This window comes from Anabrus simplex, chromosome 1 (assembly GCF_040414725.1).
Source record: "Anabrus simplex isolate iqAnaSimp1 chromosome 1, ASM4041472v1, whole genome shotgun sequence".
NCBI classification, from domain to species: domain Eukaryota; kingdom Metazoa; phylum Arthropoda; class Insecta; order Orthoptera; family Tettigoniidae; genus Anabrus; species Anabrus simplex.
The window spans coordinates 560,032,896-560,058,443 of NC_090265.1; the positions used below are offsets into that span (position 1 = coordinate 560,032,896).

Consider the following 25,548-nt stretch of genomic DNA (forward strand, 5'->3'; position numbering starts at 1 on the left):
CAAATGCTCCCTAACCAAAGGAAACACTCGCTTTCAAACTCTGATATGTATAGCTGTACCACAAAAAACAGTCTTGTCTGAAACAGTGGTGTGACTCATGCAGTACAAGCGAATAGCAGCATCTGAGTATAAAATATATAGTTTTATTCATTCAAATAATTATCTTCAGTTTTAATTGCCATTATGTGTGTTATATCATCAGTATGTATGTTACAATATCAATATCGGTTATTCTCTGTGAAGCGTTTTCTCACTTCTCAGATGATTAACGACAGTTATATTTCATTCAACCACTAGCGCTTTCCATGTATTTTTATTAATGCCATCTCATGGATACAGCAGAAAATATACTTCTCATCAGAAAATTATTTACATACTTTGATCGGACTGAAACAGTCTAAGATAATTTAGTGTACAAATACTGTATTCAAGTTCTAATCGGTGTAATATTCATCTTAACGAAATACATTTACTTTGAAAACAAATTGAAACGCAATTTGAAAGTAATGTTGAAAAAAAATTTTTTTTTACAATATGCTTTACGTCGCACCGACAAGATAGGTCTTATGGCAACGATGGGATAGGAAGGGGCTACGAGTGGGGAGGAAGCGCCTGTGGCCTTAATTAAGCATTTGCCTGGTGTGAAAATGGGAAACCATGGAAAATCATCTTCAGGGCTGCCGACAGTGAGGTTCAAACCCACTATCTACCGAATGCAAGCTCAGAGCAGCACACCCCTAACTGCATCGCCAACTTGCTCAGTAAAATAAACACAATTTTGGGAAATATATAACCTCAGAAAATTTATGTAGTACATGAAATTAAATTAACCCGTGTTAGAAAAGCACTGTTGTCATTGAAAACTATTTCCTAGAAAATATTCTTTGCAATTATTATTGTTTCAGAAATGAAAACAGGGTTAAATTTCTTTATCCTTAGTTAAGAGCTAGTTAAGAAGTAATTGATAAAATGAGTGGAATTAGTAGTTTTTGTGGGGGGAAAACCCCTATAGTGATAATTGAAAACTCCCGGAAAAAGTGTCTAATGGTAGACTTCTACGTTTTCCCACAACCATAGATCCTTGGGAGAGGGGTGGTATTAAATTATTTAAGTACAGTATGTAATAGTGAGTAAGTTTGGAGGACCTACCACTCCTACGCATTAAAGTACCTCTCCAAGAACCTCAAACTCAGCCACTATAATAAAGTAGTAAAACCATCTATTCTCTACGCCTCCAATGTCTTGTGATGACCAAGAAAGGCCTTCTCAGGAAACCAGAACTCAAGGAAAGGGAAAATCCCAAGAAGAATACTGAGACCCATAAGAGAAGGGGGCAGGTTCAGCAAGCCATCCAGCAGGGAAGTTTTCCAACGTCACTTGCAAGTAGGAAGAATGCAGGAACCAGCAGGCTTATGTGGACGGAGGAAAGAAAACTAGCTCAAAGCCAGAAAATGAAGGAGCACTGGAAGAAGAGAAAACAAAAGGCCCAAGTGACGAAAAGATATGAGCCCCATAGTCCTCAGTACTCCCAAACGACAAAGGAAGAAAGTAGCTCTCGTCGACATTCGAAGGCGATGTTGGAGTCGATCAGTAATACCCGTCGACTGCTATTTCAAAAATATTTCGAAATGAAGAGGATAACACGTTTTCGTAATAAATGCGTAAATTACGTGGCCGATCGTAGTTGTTAACTAGTTAAAAATAAAGACTGAAGTAAACGATCTCTTAATTTTAATGTTACATACAGAAATTAAGTAAGAATGTGATACACCTCAAGATATGGCAGAGTACCGGTACATCACGATTTCAGAGGATAGTTCATATCTTCTCGCATCTAGTTAAATTTCGGAAAGGCTATTTACATGCAAATTTTTAACGTCCGCGATTAGGCATATACATCGCTAGGCGGCAAGCGAGACGTACACGTAGCGGTAGCCGGTTATATCTGATGCTGAGTAAAAGTAACGGTTTTATACACAGCAAGAATTATTTCCTGATGGATCATCGTATTGTAGAGCCGCATGGAATAGGCATTGCCGACAAATTTTCAAAGGGATCTTAAGATTGTCTGTAATGAAGTAAAGAAGAAATTTTAATTGACAATTTAGAGCACGCATTGTGACAAAACATATTAAACTAACACCTCATAACTGTAAAATGACTGACTTGTTCAATTCATACTACAGTAGGTGGACCTGTCTGTTCCGGCAGTACCTGTCTTACTAACATTTCTACTCCTGGTGTTATATCGGTGCAGTAATGGAGGGGCGGTGCATGGAGGGAGAGTGGGGGTAGGCTGGTCTATGAGCGTATGTGCTATTGCTGGAGGGGAGTTTCTAGAAGCAGTATGGGCGGGCTTAACGTTTGGCATGGTGGATGAAGCATTTGAGTGTAGAGATTTAAATAAATGAGGGACGTTGTTCTGATTTGAATTCACGATATTAATTAATTTAGGTGTTAATTCATACAAAGGATTTTTAATTTCACTGACATCGTTAAGATTTTTATGTTTATTATAGGTCTGGTCCAAAAAAAATGTGTGGATTTTCCAGTTCGTTCATTAATTTCCCTTTACTTATGCTTCTAAAGATGGTAAGATCTTGCTCTGTGAATGTAGAGTGATGACCCGTTTCTCTCGTATGTTGGCTCATCGCTGAGTACTTGTGTTTTTGAGCGTTATAATGTTCCAAATAACTTGTGTGAAAGCTCCATCCAGTTTGACCTATGTAAGAAAAATCACACTGTGTACATGTTAGTTTATATATGCCAGACCTTGAATAATAATTGTTATTGTAATTGACCTTGTTATGGTTAAAATATATGTTTTGATTGGTGTTAACTGTCCTGAAGTCTATATTAATATCGTCCTTCTTTAAAGTATTTGCAATCTGATGGACGGCTGGGTTATTATATGCAAATGTGGCAAAACTAGTTTTTTTAGGTTTGTCCAGGACGAGATTAGTGGCCAAATTAATTTTGATTTTATTAATTAAGCAGTTAACTATATCAATTTTAAACCCGTTCAGTCGTGCAAGATTCCTTATGTATTTCAGTTCAGTTTTTAAATTGCTGGGAGAAAGAGGAATTTTAAAAGCTCTATAAATTAAATTATAGAAAGAGGCTTGTTTTTGGGACTTGGGGTGTAGGGATGAATTCTTAATAGTAAGGGAGAGTGTGTAGGTTTCCTGTATATTCAAAAATCGAAGGTATTATGTCCACGTGTAATTGTTAAATCTAAAATGTTTAAGGCATTCTTGACTTCGTCCTCTTTAGCAAACTTAACTTTGGGAACAATTTTGTTTACGGATTACAAAATCTCGTCACTATTAGAGACATCTTTGTCAAAAATTACGAAAGTATTATCTACAAATCTGAGCCATAAACATACACATTTTATTTGTGTGTTCTATTGTATCCATACAAATGTCTGCTACGATGACAGAAAGCCCATCGCTAAGCCTTTTTGCTGGTAAAACTTTCCACTGAAAGAGAAATAGTTATTGTTTAAGACAAAATTTAAAATCTTCATGAATTCTTCAATTTCTATCTTAATAACGCCACTGTGTTTATTGATATTATCATTGGTGATTCTTACAGTTTCTTTGGTAGGGATATTTGGGTACATATTTATGACATTGCACATTGTGTGATTGGGCCGCAGGTTAAACTTGTTTAGAAATTTGCAAAAATTAACTGAATTTTTTAAAGGGCGTTTATTATTGAAAACGTATTTTTTTTAGGAAGCCGTGAATGAATTTGGTACTTTATATCTGGGGCTGTTTTGCAATTTATGATAGGACGTATTGGATTGCCTTTCTTATGAATCTTGGGTAAGGCTCTGGCTGTTGGAATACTAGGGTTCATATTAAAAAGTTTTTGTTATTCCTGTTCATTGAAAAGAAAGTTAGAACTTCTTATTAGAGTCCTCAGATTTTGCTGAATTCTTGTGGTTGGATCTTTGTTGACTAATGCATAAATTTTGTCCTTTAAAAAAAAATTCTGTTTTTTGAATGTGTATGTGTTGATTTAGGAGAACTGTGGATCCTCCTTTGTCCGCTTTTATGACAATAATATTGTCATCTATTTTCTTTTTCACGTTCTGGATTAATTTTTTGTGGTTGAAATTAAAATTTGCGTTTATTTCTTCCGCTAATTTTCGTAATTTCTTTTTTTACCTCAAATCTGGTATCATTTTGTCTCTCCAAATAAATGCATGTCTAGTGCATACCGTGGCGGCCACTGCGTAGGCTACTTGGAGCCACCGACAGTGCCAATGCACTATGAGAGACTTTGTCTCATTACCACGGTATGCACTAGCCTGCGTCTTGGTGGGTGTGCTAGGTACCAACTGATGAGCCTAACTTAGCACACGGGGGCGAAACACTGGCAACCAGGAATGAGTTAGCTGGAAAATTTATAATGTCCAATAACGGACCATTTATATTGGTATTACAATAATTTATGGCCTAGATTGTAGCGACTTATTCCCCGACTTTATATACAGATTTTCATTAAATTCTTCTCAGCCGTTTTCTCGTGATGGGCATACATACATACAGAAATTACGGAAAATTAAAACGTGCATTTATCCTTGTTACTGAGGTCACGGCCGGAACTAAATACCATTCTTTTTCAATTCTGAGCGATGTACACACACACTTATTTTATTTACATTGAAATAAATTAAAATCAGTCAGAATTGTCTCCAAATGGCTCCTAAAATATCTACAAAAGTCACTAAATTACTAAAAAAAGAATCCATATCTAGCGACTAGTCTCTAGAATCGACTAGACTGATGTGAATGAACACGAACATAGCACGCGAGAACGAGAGATTGACAATTGATATACGCGTCGCGATATACAGGTTTCAATAATCATCACACATTCACACACATTTCTCGCATTAATCAAGACCACTGGTCTTGCATTTATAAACGTCGATATTTCATTTGAAAGCAGCCAATGAGCGAAGGACTTTCGGCCACTGGCGTAAAAAAGGCTGAAATGGCAGGACTTGAAAACAAATGTTTGAAGTTCACCAAAAAAATAACCTGAAATCGCGAGAAATAATAGAATAATCGGGAGGCAGGAAAAACTGTCGAAAATCAGGAGTCTCCAGCCTAAATCGAGAAAGTTGGTAGGTATGCTTATTCGTACTAGGACACGATTAAACACACACATCTTGCAGGAACCAAGGGCCAATCTGTCTTCTTAAAAATATTTTAACTGTTTTCCATGAGAAGCACTAGACAAATCCCGTGTATTTTAAAATATATTTACCCCTTACCTCTCTGAATTTAGTCGTAGCAGAGTTTGAATCTAATTTTGTTTTTCCTTTTTCCCTACTACTACAAAATCTCCTGATTTAATTTTATTTTCTGTACATAATTTTAACATTTTGTCTTGCATCAGCAGAAACGGTGTGCAAGCTTTTACTAGAGGTCGACAGTGTTGTACCATCATCACATTCATCTTGTCGCTTAAAATCATCACAGACTTACTGGTCAGAGCCACAGTTTACCTACTAGTACGAGAGGAACATTCACGAACAGCGATCACTCTCCTATGACACGAGTGCTCTGCTCTGTCCCGAACGCTTGTTAGCTACCTTACTTGCGATTCATCGGAAACATTCGGTAACACTCATGATAATCGTGATCTGCCTTCTCCGTGCATTCCTGGAGGGAGTACAATATTGTTGCGCTCGCTCTGTTGCAGCTCACTACTACAGAATACATCAACTTGTCTTCTGAGGAGTCTCTGAAAATGTTTGTGTGACAGTTTGGTTTGGTTACATTCTACAAAATTCTACAGCATGACATAAATTGTTGGGATACTTTTCCACCCACCAGAGGTGGCTTGGGTGGGTGGCTTTTTATTGGGGTGGGAGATATTGATAGCAACTACTCTGATTGGTCCTAACGTTTTTGATAGGCTTGTTAATGTTGCAACTAATTGAAGAATATTGGAGACGTCACTAATACCACACATAAAAGGGCACCAGCACACTTCACCTTGTCCACATGCAAAATTTTGAATAAAACATTTTCCAAGCTGCTCGACTGGCTGCAATTCGCCAACATCACCAGCAACAATAACGTAGCTACCATGTAGTCCAGATCTTACTACCCCGAACAACCAGTTGTGGAGTATAATAAAGTAATGTGCCATCATGCTGCAACAACAACTACTACCTGTTACAGGCTGCAGAAAAGGCCTTTGCCACCATACCCCCATAAAAGCTGTAAAAATGTCTTGTAGGACATGGAGACTCACTAATCTGTGGTTTGAGCATCAAGGAATCGTACAGATACACTAGGGCCCAGTTTCTTCAACAAATGTTAAGTGTTAACACTGTTGTTAAGGAGACTTAACACACAATTTAACAAAATGATCGTCTCATCAAGAACTGTTAGCTCTAACAATTGTTAATACTTGTGTTAAATTAACCTAGCAGCACCCCTGTGTTAAACCTCGTAACAGTTGCTAAAATTTCAAAATGGAGGCATGTAGAAGACGTACGTTTGAAGCTTTACTGCTGTATGAGGACTATTTATAAACTGAAGAAGGCAAAGGACGACCCATACTAAGAAATAACGTCCTTTTAGAGTTGTCAGCTGAAAGATTTCTAATTACCAAAGCCATAATGAACAAGGTACTAGACGATATACAAAATAGGTTAGAGTTTCCAACAGATTGCAACTTACCAATCTCTCCAGTGCAGCAGTTGCTTATAGATTTCACAAGGATGCGTCAGACCCTGCGTCCAATCGATTTCAACTAGCTTAATGTACCTGTTGGGGGAAACTCAACAGTAATTCGTGTAGAAGGGTTTGGGTCAATACCATACAGTTTCGTTTTCGAAAAAAATGAGGACAAATGTCATGAGGCAGGATCCGCTTCGGACCACGTGGAGGGGATAGAACACTAAAATGCGAACACATTTAACTTGAACTTGTTAGGTCCGCAACCTAATAATTTCCGAAAAAATTATGAATTCCCGATTGTAAAGCACCGTGTATATACTTGAAAAGTTGCAAAACAGTCAAGTGTAGCAGTGGCCGAGTGGTCATCGTACTTCTCTACGAACCGTGACGACGAGTGTTCGAGTCCCGCCTTAGCCTACTTTTTTAAAAATACAAATGTAATTATTATTTCAGGAAATGTGAAGGTAAAAATGCGAATAAAAGTAATGATCAAATTGCAGTGGAACTTTATTTCCTACCTCAAATTAATATATCCGCCTCTATGGTGTAGTGGTCAGCGTGATTAGCTGCCACCTCCAGGTTCGATTCTTGGCTCTGCCACAAAATTTGAAAAGTGGTATGAGGGCTGGAACGGGGCCACTCAGCCTCGGGAGGTCAACTGAGTAGAGGAGGGTTCGAATCCCACCTCAGCCATTCTCGAAGTGGTTTTCCGCGGTTTCCCAGTTCTCCTCCAGGAAAATGCCGGGATGGTACCTAACTTAAGAACACGGCCGCTTCCTTCCCTGTCCCATCCAATCTTCCCATCCCTACACAAGGCCCCTGCTCAACATAGCAGGTGAGGCCGTCTGGGGGGGGTGTACTGATCATTCTCCCCAATTGTATCCGCCGACCCAAAGCCTGAAGCTCCAGGATACTGCCCTTGAGGTGGTAGAGGTGGGTCCGAGGGAAAAACCGACCCTGGAGGATAAACAGATTAAGAAGAAATGAATATATATACAGAGAAAGAGATCCAGCAGTAACTGTGAGAACGTTTACACCTATATTAATTTCAGGTAGAAAACAAAGTGTACCGGTACTATAATTTGCATAATATTTTTGTTCCAATTTTTAAATAACGTTCCCTGAAACGAGACTCGAACTCACGTCTATGACGCTCGCAGACAAGTACGATGACCACTATGCCACAACTCCTAAGTATATACGCCTTGCATTGGAATCGGGGATTCATCAATTTTTCAGAAGTTATTAGGTTGCGGACCTGACATGTTTAAGTAAAATTTGTTCGCCTTTAGTGTTATATCACCTCCACTTCGTCCGAAGCGGAGGTTTGTAATGACATCTGACCTCGAGACACTTTCCATGTAGGCCTAATTTTAGGGGCAAAAGATCTTAATAGGTCGACGTCCCAAACAAATAGTTTTTTTTTTTTTTTTTAAGAAAAAAAAGGCCTAATTGTAGGCGACTATGTTCACGAAGGCAAGAAAAGAGTGTGTAGAATTCTACAAAGAATTCCTGCTGCCATTGCAGCATTAACAAGGCACTACATTATTTTTCCTGCAATAAAAGAGTGCCCGAAAATTATTCAAAACATATCAATTATCACATTTTCCCGGTGATGTAGGAACCTTAGATTGAACTCATACAAGAATGATATAAATATAACAACACTAGTTGATGTACCCGTGCTTCGCTACGGGATTCTCAGAAAGACTGACCTTGTGGTTTTCCTAACTGAAATTAACATAGGTCATTACAAAAACGTAAGTATGAATGTAGCGATTGAAAGCAATGCTATCATATAAAATACTCGATCAAATGGAAAGCCGCACATTTTAACACTTTTAACGAACAGTGCTGCAGTTAGATTGCGGTGCCAATCTAATAGTCCCAACTTCCAGAGCTGGGATGACCAGGCCGCAGATTGCCATGAACACTCATCTGCCATTATTCCGCTAAATATGCACGCTGTTCATTCCAATCAGTGCCTCAGAGTAGGGATTGAATAGCCCGAATGCTATGATGATCCAGTGTGTTACGTACCAGTAGTATCAGAAAATTGATAAACCAGAGGAATGGCATGCTAAAGAAGAAAGTTATCTAACTCCCCAGCTACTTCCCATCAATATTCAGGCAGGCTGTTACACTCTGTACGACTGGGCGAGTTGACCGTGTGGTTAGCGGTGCGCAGCTGAGAGCTCGCATCCGAGAGATAGTGGATTCGAACCCCGTTGTCGGCAGCGCTGAAGATGGTATTCCGTGGTTTCCCACTTTCATACCAGTCAAATGCTGGGTCTGTACCTTAAGGCCTAAGGCACTCCTAGCCCTTTCCTATCCCATCATCGCCATAAAACCTATCTATGTCGGTGTGACGTAAATCAAATAAAAAATACTCTGTACGCAGCAGTAATCCTATCTACCGGAGATGAGGGGCAACAGAAGACACAAAGCACATCACTACAAACAATGGTCAATGTTATGTTATTGTTGATCAATGTTATGAGCTTTCTATATTGTAGGCCTACAGATTTAGTTTTCTTTCGACTCTGTGATTTGTAAAATATTCTATACTGTAAACTGTAGAATCTTATTCTCCGACTTTACATACCAATTTTCATTAAATACTGTTTACCCATTTTCTCGTTACTCGGCGCTGATATGGACTTGGTAATAAAAATCCAAATTCATGAATATCTTTGTTATCATAGCCAGTACGGTAACAATGTATAAGACATGAATAATAGGAAATTTAATACTATATAACCTTAGTTATGTAGCATTCATCGATTACACTTCTAATAAGAAATATTTGAGAATTACATTTTAGGCCTTCCCCTAAACTACCATTTCACTCAGCATGAATAAAATAATTTATAGCTTGTACTATAGCGACTTATTTCCTGACTTTGCATACCAATTTTCATCAAGATAGGACTACTAATAACAACAATATTTGAGAATTAAATTTTAGGCCTTCCCCTAAACTACCATTTTCTCAGCGTGAATACAATTATTGGCAGCCTAGATTGTAGAAATTTATTCCCCAACTTTGCATATCCATTTTCTTTAAAATACGATCACTAATAACATAAATAGTTGAGAATTCAATTTTAGGCCTTCCCCTCAACTACCATTTCACTCAGCGTGAGTACAATGATTTGTAGCCTAGATTGTAGAGGCTCATCCCCCGACTTCACATACCGATTTTCATTAAATTCTCTTCAACCGTTTTCTCGTGATGCGTGTACATACATACATACATACATACAGACAGACAGACAGACAGACAGAAATTACGGAAAAGTAAAAAGTGCATTTTCTTGTTAATATGGACATGACCGATACAGAAATACCATTATTTTCAAATTCTGAGCAATGTACAGACAAAACTCTTATTTTATATATATAGATTTGTCTCGCATTCATCATAATAACGCTGTTGTTGTCTCTTACTTGATACGTTTACTTCTTAGCGGTCTCCGCTAACCATAACCTATAATAATGTCAACCATGTGTCTGTACGACAAAATACTATTTCAACACGCCACAAGGAGCGCTATTTGTAAAGAAACAAAAGACGTTCACTGCCAAACGCATTCAGAAATCTTACGGAAATGTGTTAATTTGTCTTTAACAATTGTTTCGTAACAAATGTTGGAAATATGTTTGTGAAACAGGGTACGTTTAAATGAAGTGTTAAATTAATTACAATTGTTAGTTAACATTTGTTAAGCAAAATTTAACATAGAGTTGAAGAAACTGGGCCTAGATGTATACGGTAACGGAACAATATATTTTTTTGTAGGGGCATGGTGATTTCTCGCCAACCCTGTACATTATATCCTATATATTCCACATATACCTTTTTATTATCACTGACTGGCTATAAATAACCTACTATCCTTCAGTATCCTTTTAAAATGGTCTTGATGTCAAGTTTAACTAATATTTTCCAAATCGCATGTATTGTTATTGATCTAGGGCAGTATCGCTAGCTTCAGACAAGTCAGGTTTTCTTCCTTTGTGTTGCAGAACCACTTCAACCCAATTTTCAAGACAGCAGTTCTTAAGCTCTTGAAACTACACTGCAAGCTCAGTAGATTATCCATTCGTGCAAAGAGTTCTGGTGAAATGTTCCTCCTCCTCCTCTTCTTCTTCTTCACAGTATTTACTATCAGGAATGGTCCTGTTCATAACAATGATCAAGACATATTGATTTTATTTTTAGAATTGGCTTTACGACATCACACCATCACAGATCTTATGGCGACAATGGGATAGGAAAGGACTAGGAGTGGGAAAGAAGCAGCCGTGGCCTTAATTAAGGTACAGCCCCAGCATTTGCCTGGTGTAAAAATGGGAAACCTCAGAAAACTAACTTCAGGGCTGCCAAAAGTGAGGTTCGAACCCACTATCTCCTAAATGCAGGTTCTCAGCTGCGCACCCCTAACCGCACATCCAACTCGCTCGGTCATCTTATTGACTTGTGCAAATACATATCCGTGTATACTGCCTTTCTGTAGACTTACAGTCTTGTAGCTTGAAGACAAGACTCACACTAAGTAATCCTTTTTATCTGGGAAACTCAGCAAATACCCGATGACCTGAAGAATGCTACTATCATCCCCATATTCAAGAAAGTTGATCGCAGTATATCTGGCAACTTTCACGGTATATCCCTGCTGTAAGTAAACTCTTTCAAGATTAAAATTATTGTGTCCACCTTTTCAATACAAACAGTGGCGGCCGGTCAGTACGTGCTACCGGGCTCCAGCACGTAGCTTGGAACTGTAAGGAATATTATTTATGTACAGTACAATTATCCTGGTGCCTTTTCGTTGTTTTGAGTACGATATGAATTTGTGTTTTGTGCAAATCAGGACGAGATCTGTCGAACACCTAGCGCAGATCTCCCGGGGAACAAGGCTCGTGCTCATGTGAAGTGAGCCCTTGCCTGTAGCCTGAAGGAAGCAATACGCAGGCGCAGCCAAGTTTGCAACACTCCCCCTAGCCGGCGGAGTATACCGTAAACCGGGATCAACTTTCACTGATCCCGTTTATAGTTACTTCCTCTCCCGCAAGGGGGTAGAACTACTCGATGTCTCCTGCTACCCGGAGCGCAGCAAGGGATCCAGTCGGCCGTGCTTATGTTGAACGTGGTAAGCGAATCTGCCACTAGAGAGTAGCATCGTCTGGGTTCGAAAGTAAAGAGTAAGTGGAGACAATCTATCTCACGCATGCTTATTAAAATATCCATCTTCCTTTTGTGTCAAAAATAAGGAATTCGTAGGTGAGTCAAAGAATCTTTGACTGACCCTAAATGTTATCCTGCATTACAATGTAATTAACTCTGGTGAAATGAAATAGCGTATGGCTTTTAGTGCCGGAAGTATCCGAGGACATGTTCGACTCGCTAGATGCAGATCTTTTGATTTGACGCCCATAGGCAACCTGCGAGTCGTGATGAGGATGAAATGATGATGACGACAACACGTACACCCAATGATGGTTAAAATTCCAGACCCTGCCGGGAATCGAACCCGGGATCCCTGTGACCAAAGGCCAGCGCGCTAACCATTTAGCCATGGAGCCGGACATTTACTCTGGTAATAGGGGAGGTCTCAATGAATCAGTTGGCAGCTCTTTCAGTTGCTTTGTGCGGTTTTTAATCTCGCGGTTATATTACTGGTGCGTGTTTTTTCTGTCATTGTGTTAGTGCTAAAGTTTATACGAAGATTTATCAAATTATTTATCCACTGCAGTGTATATAAAGTGAAATTAAATTAGTGTTCTTAGTGGGGATCTATATTCCCACGATTCTATTTGCACTGATGTAAGTTGCGCCATTAGGTTAGTAAAAACAATATTTCTCCAATGAATTATTTATCTCGTAGACAGTTGTCGAAGAATTCATCTGCTTCCAAATTAATGTTGTTTTTGTTTGTTCTGAGTTATAAATTGTGAGAAAAGTTGTATTATTATTATTATTATTAGTAGTAGTAGTAGTAGTAGTAGTACCAAGTTTGAAGTATGCGTTGTTCATCATGGCAATATGCAGATTTAAAACAGCGTATTTAGCTTGTTTTTTGTAGCACGTAGGACGATTTTTTCACAAGCCGCCACTGAATACAAATATATATTTTTAGTGGTTAAATTCTACATGAATGAAACACACCAGTTAGGGACATGTTTCACCCTAGTTATGGGCATCTTCAGCCTGTATTAATCCTAAGGTCAAGAATTAAAACTATAAACATTGGAACTTATAGTAAACTAACTTAATACTAAATACAATTGTCTTATGCTATTTACACAGTTTACAATATGTATAGTATGTACAATAAGTGCATTAACCTTGCCAGAATTTATGAAAAATGAATTACATTTTTTACAATGACCAGACCTCCAATTGCAGATTGGATTGATCACAGCTTGAATTGGGGCTTCTCAATAGTATTGACTAGAATTTATCATTGCACGAGTTGGGGTTTCTTCAGCTGTTATAGTCGCCTGAGTCATAGGAATTTTTACAACACCGGAATCTTGCATAAAATCGTTAATATTCAATTTATAGTCCACATGTAGTTGGAAATGAAATCCATTCAAACGAAGACATTTGGGCCAAAAATAAATTAAATTTATTTAATTGTAAATTTAAGAGGGCTTTCTTTTGTACGTTGCTTTAATTACATTCCTTATCCAAATCTCGTTGATCCTAGTCTGAATTCTATTCGTATTATGAACAATGAAATTTGAATTAACTTATTTTACAATGACTAGAACTCCAATTGTGGATTGGATTGGTCAGGCGTGAATGGGGTTTCTCAGAATGTATTGAATAGAATTTATCACTGCGAGAGTTGGGGTTTCATCAGCTGATATGGTCGCCTGAGTCGTAAGAAATTTTAACAATACCGGAACCTTGGTTAAACATGAACGGCCGGGCTGAGTGGCTCAGATGGTTAAGGCACTGGCCTTCTAACCCCAACTTGGCAGGTTCGATCCTGGCTCAGTCCGGTGGTATTTGAAGGTGCTCAAATACGACAGCCCCGTGTCGGTAGATTTACTGGCACGTAAAAGAACTCCTGCGGGACTAAATTCCGGCACCTCGGCGTCTCCGAAGACCTTAAAAAGTAGTTAGTGGGACGTAAAGCAAATAGCACTATTATTATTAAACATGAACGACTTTATATAATTACATAAATTTCATTTATTTTTGGCCCAAATGTTGTCTTCGTTTGAATGGATTTCATTTCCAACTACATGTGGACTATAAATTGAATATTAACGATTTTATCCAAGATTCCGGTGTTGTAAAAATTCCTATGACTCAGGCGACTATAACAGCTGAAGAAACCCCAACTCACGCAGTGATAAATTCTAGTCAATACTATTGAGAAGCCCCAATTCAAGCTGTGATCAATCCAATCTGCAACTGGAGGTCTGGTCATTGTAAAAAATGTAATTCATTGTTCATAAATTCTGGCAAGGTTAATGCACTTATTGTAAACTGTGTAAATAGCATAAGACAATTGTATTTAGTATTAAGTTAGTTTACTATAAGATCCAATGTTTATAGTTTTAATTCTTGACCTTAGGATTAATATAGGCTGATAATGCCCATAACTAGGGTGAAACATGTCCCTAACTGGTGTGTTTCATTCATGTAGAATTTAACCACTAAAAATATATATTTGTATTGAAAAGGTGGACAAAGTAATTTTAATCTTGAAAGAGTTTACTTATTGTATCTTCAATACGGAACAAAATGAGATTAGTTACTTGTATACTTGTAATATCCCTGCTGTCCACAGCTGGCAAACTTCTTTCAAGGATTCTACTTAGCTGTCTCGAAGTTGTCCCTCAAGATTCTACCCCAAGTCTCAGTGTGGTTTCCATGCCTCAAGAGGCACAACTGACATGATCTTCTGTACAAGGCAACTCTAAGAAAAATACAGAGAACAACAGCAACCTCTCTACTTAGTATTTTATGATCTGGCAAAGGCCTTTGACTCTGTCCCAAGGCCTGCTATGTGGGAAATAATGACACACTGGCTGCCCTGAACACTTTGTTGACCTTGTTCAAGCACTCCATGATGGTATGACTGGTCAGGTTCTCATTTAGAAAAACATCTCTGACCAATGGAAAACTTGGAAGTACAAATCCTGCTTAAAAGTAACAGCGCCCATAATGTTGTTTCTAAAGAGGTCCTTTAAGATGATGAATCACTGAAGTGTGTAATATAGCCACTTTATCCAATTCCTCAATTTTTCCATCAGCTAAGAGTTACGGTACAGTTGGTGTACGAAACCTTTACATAGATATTTACCCATGTAATTTTCCCTCTCCTGTTAATTTTGCAACCTTAATTCTGAAATGCAAAATTGGAGGAAAATTTCTTATTTCTTCGTGAAATGTGCAGACATGAAAATATTAAGGCTACGGTTAGAAAGGCATTTTTAATGTAAGGTCCATCCATTGAATAATGCAAGAAATATGCATATTATTTTCGGCAATATAACATCCAAGTACAAAGCAGTCCTCAAGGCCAGTACACAGATAGATGGCCCAATCTTTATTTTCCAATAAAAGATGCCAGCGCTACATGCACATTCAGTAACGTAGTATTCGAGCAAGACCAACTTCAATATTGCAGATAGTCTTGGTATAAGCGCCCGGGTCAATCGCCAAATATTCAGTGTATCTTTCTCTGTCGTTTCAGTTCAAGTCGTCGTCTGACAACCAATAATGAAACAATTACTTTTGATGTTACACTTAATTCTGTCAGTACTTCAAAACAATTTCAATGAAACTGAATGATAGTCCACAGTGAGACTGTACAACAAAGGCAACTATGATGAAAATACACTGTGCAGCCAGCGAGTTCCAAAATTTGCGTCATTTAACACACACATACCCATGTTTTGAACATACAGTATACCCAAGAATAACAAGTTCATTTCTATATATTTCCGTATCAATGCCTGCTGAACCACAGTCCTATTGTTTCAATAGCTGGTCATCAATTTGCATGAAGCAACTGAGATATTCAAGCACCAACAACGTGACCATTCAGCACATTACGAATTGTGTTGGTCTAAAATAAAATGCACAGAGGGATTTTCACGAAATTTGGTATTTAAGTTTTGGAGAATGGAAAGTAGGATCTTAGCTATATATTGGGGTTCACTGATATTTGCTTCCATCCATAATGTATCCATTAAAATCTACATCCAGATTTGACCAGAATACAATCTAAAACATTAATAAAACCAACTTCGATTCTGCACCCTCTAACATGTTTAACCAATTAACTGTAATTTGACCAAAGATGAACAAGTATGCCTTCATAGTGCACCGGTTAGCACTAATAGAGGCCTGGGTTCAATTCCCAGTACTGCCAAAAACTTAAGAATGGTAGGAGGGCTGGTATATGGTTAAAGTGGTACAAGCAGCTCAACTCAATTGGGGGTATACCTTCAGAGATCTTCACCACTTGCTGAAAGGTGGTAGAAAAGGATATAGAGGAGCAACAGGTGGCTTTTCAACCAGGGAGGCAGATGCAAGACCACATCTACACAAAAAGAACAATGATTGAGAAAAGCACTGCAAGGTACTGGGACCTCTATCTTCTTCATCTGAAAGTTGCATTTGACTCCATACAAAGACAGTACCTATGGGAAACTCCAGCAGTGAAGATGATACGACTGAGTCTGTGAAAAGAGTTTATACAAGCAACTGGAGGCAACAATTCACATGGATAATGAAATGTCAGGAGAATTCCCTACGGAGAATGGAATCAAACAAAGCAATAGCCTCTGCTTCACTATGAAGTAAGTCATCTGGAGACCGCCCTATCTACAAGCACTCCTTTATGCAGGTGATATCCTGACGGCTGATACACCACAAAGATTTCAGCAGGCAGTGGTGGAATGGTATGGAGAACCGAAGAGGAAGGGCATGGTAGAGAATACAAGTAAAAGCGATGTAATGTGGGTGTCAAAACAAGACAGACAAGAAGAACAACTTCATATAGTCAGTCATGGAAGACCTGTGGAGAAAAGTTTCTTTAAAAATTTGTAATAATAATATAATAATTTTATTTGCTTTACGTCCCACTATCTACTTTTACGGTTTTCGGAGACGCAGAGGTGCCGGAATTTAGTCCCGCAGGAGTTCTTTTACGTGCCAGTAAATCTATCGACGTGAGGCTGACGTATTTGAGCACCTTCAAATACCACCGGACTGAGCCAGGATCAACTGCCAAGTTGGGGTCAGAAGGCCAGCGCCTCAACCGCCTGAGCCACTCAGCCCGGCTTAAAAAATATATCTAGGTACTACTATATACTAAGTAGCTAGCTGGGATGAGCAGCTCAGGCGGTAGAGACTTGGCCTTCTCAGCTTAAGTTGGCAGGTTCAATCCCGTCAGCTCAGGTTGGCAGATTCGATCCCGGCTAAGTTCGGTGGTATTTGAAAGCGCTCAAATATGTCAGCCTCGTGTCAGTAAATTTACCGGCTTGTAAAAGAACTCCTGCAGGACAAAATTTCAACACCTCCGAAAGCTCTAAATGTAGTTAGTGGGATGTAAAAAAATAACGTTAATAATACTAAGTAGCTATGGGAAAAAAAAAAGTGCGGTTAGGGGCGTACAGCTGTGAGCTTGCATGCAGGAGATAGTGGGTTCGAACCCCACTGTCAGCAGCCTTCAAGATGGTTTTCCGTGGTTTCCCATCTTCACACCAGGCAAATGCTGGGGCTACACCTTAATTAAGGCCACGGCTGCTTCCTTCCCATTCCTAAGCCTTTCTTATCCCATCGTCGCCAAAAGACCTATCTGTGTCGGTGCGACGTAAAGCAAAATAGCAAGGAAAAAACTGATTGAACAAAAGATACTAAACAGAATTTAAAAGGTGGTCTGGATAAATGAATAGTACTACAGTAGAGACAAGCATCAAAACAAAAATGCAATCATGACCGTAACTATAGAGCATGGGACAGAGAGTCTAGTACTACAAGGCAAAGGCCTACACCTCAGTTAGACCAATGCCATGGAAATGTAGTTTTTAAGGTGAGCAAAAAGAGTCCGAGAAAAGGATGGACAGACAAAAGTAATGAGGGTGATGGCTGAGGAATGTCAACTGAAGCAGTACAGATTTGTTCAGAGAACGGAAGAGGAAAGAAAAGTATAGAAGGTATTTTTTGAAATACAGGAGGAAGTACTAGATGAGGAAGACCTCGCATCTCTTTTTTTGCTAGCTGCTTTACGTCGCACCGACACAGATAGGTCTTATGGCGACGATGGGACAGGGAAGGGCTAGGAGTGGGAAGGAAGCGGCCGTGGCCTTAATTAAAGTACAGCCCCAGCATTTGCCTAGTGTGAAAATGGGAAACCACGGAAAACCATTTTCAGGGCTGCCGACAGTGGGGTTCGAACCTACTATTTCCCACCTCGCATCTCATGGCCAGGATTGAGAGAATACGAAAGGAAGAGATTCAGCAAGATAATACAAGAGTGATAGAAATAGAGAGAATAAGGTTACCTTAATGCCTGAAAGCATATGGGAATTGAAAAAGAAGACCAGCTGGAGGTATTCTTTCCAGAGGATACATGAAAAATCAACTGTACAGTCCAGGTTCATGTTGTGACAAACAGGAATAAAACATCAACAGAAGTTCCTTTATTGAAAAAATCAATCCTTTGTGCACCAGGAAGTTAACAAACCTGAATTTAGTTTTACTTCTTTTAAAGGGAAAATCAGCAAGACGACAGTATCATAGTACCAATGAGTCAAATAAACAGCAGACTTGATAAGTCTTTCTTTTTCAACTGAATAGCATGTTCTTTATATAGCTACCCTTTTCTCAAATTTTAATGCAATTGCTCATATCTTTTTTATTTAACAACATACTTCAAGAAAAATACTCTTAACAAGAAAAAATTATACATAATACCATTTATTCAAACCCTCTTAAAAAAAAAAAAATGACAAAGAAAGTTTAAGCAACACAACTTCACACCGAGATATAAAGAAGAATTTTCATATGGGACCCGCAAGCTAGTTGCAAGATGCTACACTGAAGATTATCGCAGCATGATTTGTCTTTCATTGCAAATGGCTTAGTTACTTCCAATTAACTGTTGCCAACTGTACATTTCAGCACCGAGGGGGGGACATTTTCAACAAATTTTACTCTTCTTTCATATTTAGTATTAAAAACTTCATTTTTTGTCCGTATTGACTCAAGATTTTACAATGCTTAGTAAAGCTAAAGGTTCCACCTATTCAATACGTTATCGTAATGGTCTATTTAGAACATCACATATTTATTTAACTTTATGTATTTTATGATAAGTTAAATAAATATGTGATGTTCTAAATAGACCATTACGATAACGTATTGAATAGGTGGAACCTTTAGCTTTACTAAGCATTGTAAAAACTTCTTTCATATCTTTTGTTGTGGGGTAGTGTGTTGTGTATCAATTTATCACTATCGATTTATTTTTGGCATATACCTACAATGAGCAAAGCAAGGTGCAAGTGTGTATTAATTTAACACATTTGTTTACTTTCAGAATAAGGAGAGAGAGAGAGAGAGAGAGAGAGAGTGTGTGTGAAAACGTGTACACACTATAGGCCTACCAATTTATCCCCAGGGGCCGATGACTTTCGATGTTGGGCCCCTTTCAACAACAAGCACAAGCAGCTATTTATTTCCATTCCCTGGTTACAGCATATATCCAACTGAAGCGAGGCACAAGAGGGTCAGACTTTGTTTAGGAGTTTTTATTGTGCGGTAGTTGGTAATGATATCTGTGTGTGTTGAATTCTGGGAGTGATGCCTTATTCCATAAATCTCATTCAATGGCAGTGCTAGGTGCCACAAGAGGTATGAAAAATAGGGCTCAATTTATATTAGGTTATAAAAGTAAATGAATTTCCCTAGAACACTTCATTCTTCTACAAGTAATACAAAGTAAGATTTGTACCACTTGCTTTTTGCAAAAATGTAATTTATGTTAAAGGTCCCTTATTCAAGACTTACCAAGATAAAATATGAAACATACAGCTATAAAGTATCCACATTTAAAAGTGTTTTATACTAAATTGTATTGGATGTCACTCGAACTGCAACAAGCCACCACAAGTGCAACTTTGTTTCTTTAGAATACAGGACTGATAACCATTAATTGAATCACTGTCTAACAATGAATGAAAATGCTACTTGCCTTTGCTTGGGTAATAGCACTTAATGTCTTGAAAACAGGAAAATCATTAAAATTAACAAATTAGATTGCTCTGAAGTACTTGAACAACAACAAGCTGGCAGTTTAATGTGATTTATCATGATAAAAGCACAGGACCTCAAATTTTATGTAGAATCCAACCAACTACCGAGAGGACTTGTCGTGCTGACCATGCATTACCTCATAACCAGGGACGGCCGTACCTTATGTGCTGAAGTGCTGCAGCGCATTGCCTATTGGGAAAATTAAATTAGTTAAAAAATACTATCTACAATCAAGTACTGTACTCTACAGTGCATTGAAAAAGACGTCAGCCAAAGAATAGGACATTATTCAACTCCCCTCACAACAAGGTAACTACTTGTGCGCTCCACACCGGGTGCTGTGCGATCACAGCTCACAGAAACCAGGAACTCTGCCTTTTGCGCATGCGTGCCGAACTTTTCCGATACAAAGAGAATGTGTTCCGATCGGTTCCGACAGGCTGTGGATACAACAGCCAAGACATCACTTCACAGCAATTCTTCGTTCGACCACAGACAGGCAGCACTTGCACTAGGCACACTTGCATTACGAACGATATGAGAACGTGGCAGCTGGCACCCTCTTGACTCAGCGCTAGTATTTAAGAGGGGATCACTCAAAGCAAACGGGAAAACGAAATACTATAGAGCTGTTCATGCCAGGTCTTTTAATACCAAAGAGGATAGAATACTACCAACTTGCCTATTCCATAGTCAAATTTGTAAATCGATGAACTATAAAAATTGTACTTTTTATGTTGTCAAAATAAGGACATGATATTGTGATTTTCTTTAATTAATATTAATGACACTACAAAAACATAACATATAATTTTGCATTACGACGTTGCTGATTTTATTTCAATGATGTTGGTAAAATTGGGAAGTTCTGTTTTTGTGCGCTCACACCAAGTGTTTGAGATTGTGAATATTTTGCCATTGCATGTGTTATTGTGTGTTTAATTATATAGTTTTATAGTTTTTTATGAGGAATGTGTATATGTGTTGGGGTTGTTTGCATGTTTGTTCAGTGTGGAAAACTCAGTGGAGAGCCTCTTGAAAACCACACACCGGTATGTTTCTAAATATTTTTATTTTTTGGAGTGGGGATGGGTTACAGCACACAACTGATTTTCTGCACCAGCCGCAACTGCTCATAACCTGCCAGTATTCGGGCAGAGTAGTGGTTGCTTGGTAGGCAAAGGCCCATCAGGGCTGTAGTGCTATGGGGTACAATTCACTTTTTGAATTCAGAGATGGGAAAGGATTGACTGTCTTTCATTAAGGGTTAGATGGGTAACTCCTCAAGTTCAAGGTTGTAAAGATAAATTAAAAGCATAGACCCAGAAATGACTAAAATGCCCTTTTTAGGCTTTGATTCCAGCACTCCGAATTCCCAGCAGACTGACAGTGGTTACATGGACACTGAACACATGGTAACTTATTAACATTCAGTAGGTTTGCCCCAAGTCATAGTTGTAGAACTACATGAATCATTTTCAGATGGTTGGCTGTCCTCTCAGTCTCCAAGTGTGTGTCACATCAGCTAGACTTCTTACTGTACTGAACCATCTTGGTCAATAACAGAACATTTCCTGTGCAAGTTGATTTTTTCTACTCCACGAAGTGAACAAGACATATCCAATTCATGAGACTGAAAATCCTCTCCTTTCTTGACGATGAAATATGTAATGACATAATGGCATAGGTTTAATACTATCCAGTCTTCTGCAGAGCTTAAATTAATATTACAATGCAAGTTACTCACTTAACATTGGAGACACTGCACTCCTCACAACTGATATACATGTCACAAAACAAAGATCAAAAAGACCATTTTAGAACTTGGGTATCTGCTCTGCAGGCTAGCTGCTCCACTGCAGTACGTGGCAGGTCACTGCATCACAATTGCCTTTTGTTCCAAATTATTTAGTTTACTTCCTATGAACTGTTGTCAACCATATTTTTCATGTCAGACCATTGGCCTAACAGCACAGCATAGACTTCAGGGGTTCTTATGGTAGCGCTTTGATGTGTGGATTGAGAGTTTGGAACATTTGGATTCAAAGAACAGTAATGTTTTACGATACCTGAAGCAGCAGAGAGGAGATATCCTTTCTTAATGCTTGCCAGGAAGCCATGAGCCGACACCAAATCGTGTTCTTACTTATATATTAGTCTTAAAACAGAAATAGCCTGAAACTACAAAATGTGACTATTTTTTTGGTTGATATTGGCCAGCTGTGTGAAGGTGAAGGTCATATTGTCTCAAATAGAGCTTGTGTGTTGCGTGGCCATAGGGTTACCACATTCAATTAAATCCCCTGAGCTAACAAAGGTAAGTCATTTATCATCAATGCCCGCTCTCCATAGCATAGCGGCTAGTGTTATTAGCTGCCATCCTCAGAAGCCCGGGTTCGATACCCAGTACTGCCAGAAATTTAATAATGACAGGACGACCGGTATGGGGTTAAAATGGTACATGCAGCTCACCTTCATTGGGGGTGTGTCTGAAAAGAGCTGCACCACCTCGGGATGAGAACACAAGTTTACTTTACTTTATTGAGCATTAATCAATCTCTGTCATGGAAACAGTGACCCCTTCAAGAAGCTCTTTTCTATGGCCACAGCACATACTGTCTGCATGGAAAGAAAACTATCATTTAGTAGTTGTTACCTGTCTTTCACGTTTGTCATTCAGTATATTTCGTCATTTTGTAGCTGTGTTTAATGCTCCAACGCTAACGAGTCTCTTGAGTGCATTGTGCAATGTCGGAGCTGCTGCCATATTGGATCTCTTATCTACATTTCATGACTCGGCAACCAAAGATTTACCATTTTTATTATGTGTTAGCTGGTAATGAAGTGAATGTGTTGAATTCTGGAAGTGATGCCTTATTTCAGGAATTTTAGCCAATGGCAGTAGGTGCAGAAAGTAAGAAAAATATTGTGCAATTTACACATTAAGGTTATAAAAGTAAATGTATTTCTAGTGGTAGATTGGGTCACCGGCTTTCATAATAAACACAATAATTCTCCTACAAGTAATACGAGATAACACTTGCATCAACTACCTTTTCTCTGTAATGTAATTTACGATGCGGAGCAGATACTGGAGTCTGAGACAAGCCAAAGTTTCAACGAAACATCCAAAACCAGTCTAAAAGAATATGCTACGCACTAGATATTAAACTGTACATCAGAATCACAAATTACAGAACCTAAAACAGGAAAAAAAGCTATTTTCTCACAAACTGCTAACGAGCATTGCCTACTTATCAGCACAATATTACAGATGTCACTTAAATAGGTAGTTTGGGTGCAGTTAAAATAAGACATATATAATAATTTTTAGTTTCTGTTTAGCATGTTTTACAACAATAGCCACTGTCTTAATAGAGCCAAAATGGAAACATTTGCATGCATCTCAACATGAATCGATTTCCACTTACGTATATCTACCCTTTGCTGCAAGCTCAGGCCTTGAGCACTTCGAGATACAAGTTTCGTCAATGTACTTGCAGCCAGGAGCTGGGCATAACAAGAATCACCCCGATCCAAAAGGAGTTGACATTTTGACAAGGTATCTGGAGCATTTTGAAAGCCCACTAATGCCTTTTCTGCCTCTGCACGAGAAGCTGAATCTTGAGATTCATACAACTGTTTACATAGCAACTCCAACTGCCGCACCTCCTGAAAAAAAGAAAGGTTAATTATTGAGGAAGAGGAAAAATTCAACTTCTACCACTTCAAATATTACAAGTTTATGCACACCATTTTCAGTACACTTATAATTAATACTACTGTGTACTTCACATTTTATAACACCACCATATGAGGGACTTTGTTATGATTCAAGAAGCACAACACCGCTACATAACCACTGGTCACGCGCCATTTGATGTTATGTTATATTACGTTCTTACAAACATAACCGTTTTTAAGCTAAGGGCAGCGACTAATATTAACAGAAGTACAGCAAAAAGATAAATTAAAAGATCCTAGCATAAAAAACATACGAACACCATTTGTCAATCATTGTAACAGTAATAAGCGCAATGTTTTGATTCGTGATTTTGACTTTGGCGATATGTTCCGGCGGAGTGCGGAGGAGAGACGTCTTCGCGTTCCTCAGCATGTTTCAATGAAGGTAACCAAAGTATAGTGAAGTTGAGACCGGAGTACTTATAAAATTGTTCGAACACCAAATATAAAAGCTATCAATTGTCCAATAAGTCAGTGTTGTCTCAAATTTTGGAAGTTTATGATTTTCTATCACAACTCACCTGCTCATCCGCCATTTTCAGTGCTCAGCATTTGGCACACTGGTGGTGCCATCTGAAAACATCAACATAAAAAGAGCGGAGGAATCAAAATGCTGAGATTTGTAATAGGAATCATCTTCGTTTAGCAATTACTTCTTCATTGATTAGATCTTCTACAAAGAAATCTGAATACAGTGGAGTTATCCTCTGGTTTTGATTTTTGACTATTCATGCACTAAATATTACACAACAGAAACATAAATATCAAACATCCCTCAACGAGATGACGCCACAGTTCTCCACGTGTTTATTCACTGCGTAATACCACTACCACGACTGTAAAACAAATAACGGCAGTATAGAACAGAAGGACAGAGCAGCATGTGCCATAGGAAACTGAGAAGGAAATATTGCCACATTTTTAACAACATTTACCAACATTTGTTTTTGAGATGAAGAGTTTTAGTAAATAGGCCTGTACCTGCAGAATGTATTATCATTACTAGTGATCCTCTGTAAAGTTGTTCGTCGCCTTTACTATTGTGAGGCAGTGCATTTCACCTCACGTGTTCTGAATTTTGATAATTCTATTATACCGTACCCTCTAATCTCTCTAAATAAGAACCAAATATTTTAGGAGCGAGGTTATATCGCTCCAAATAACAGTGATGCTTTGCACAAATTTGATGATCAGTCTATTAAACATAATTGGCATCACTTGTTTTTGTTTTGTTTTCTTCACTTATTCTGTTAACTCCCATGTATCTACAGTACTGTTACTTCCATTGCAGATAAGGATAGGTGAATAGCATTGGTGTTCTGTGAATAGCATTATCTTTGGGTGAATAGCGAAATGATCATGGCGACTACCGGTAAGTTACCAATCATTAAAATGGCTTCATGACATTGTTTCTTAAGGCTCAATTACAGTGCGAGTTTACTAGGTACTTGGTCGACAAGTTTAGAAGCGGACGAGTCAGCTAGTGCGATAGTGAATGAAAATCTACGATTACACAAAACTTTCCACAGGCTCTATAGCCAACTAGCTAGCGTGTTGTGAATACGATGGGATTTTTTGTCCTTTCATTTGATGAACTTTTCTGGATATTCTAGCGTAAACAAATGAAGTGGAATGTAAATAAGAATGTGGAATTACTTAACGTCTACCAGCTTTACCATGTGTTACCGAATATAAAAGACAAAGACTATTACAGCACAAAATGAAAAGGTGAAATTTTCCAACGTATTTATAATTAATTTAATTAATTAATTAACCGTTAACAGGGGGAATGGATGTGAAGCA

General features: G+C 38.4%; 1 protein-coding gene across 5 annotated transcripts in view; it reads right to left on the reverse strand.

Moving 5' to 3' along the window:
* Positions 1-24,402, reverse strand: part of Ranbp16 (Ran-binding protein 16) — a 360,844-nt gene extending 336,442 nt beyond the window's left edge. For 4 of the 5 annotated variants that reach the window (XM_068225077.1, XM_068225075.1, XM_068225079.1 and 1 more), the window contains exons 1-2: positions 24,267-24,402; positions 23,433-23,673 (exon numbers count right to left, since the gene is read on the reverse strand). In XM_068225077.1, the coding sequence (XP_068081178.1) occupies positions 23,433-23,673; positions 24,267-24,281 (256 nt within the window). In that variant the 5' untranslated portion in view covers positions 24,282-24,402. Of the gene's footprint in view, positions 1-23,432; positions 23,674-23,754; positions 24,090-24,266 lie in introns of those variants that run through there. The other variant, XM_068225076.1, reaches the window with a different exon arrangement.
* Positions 24,403-25,548: the final 1,146 nt, after the last annotated feature.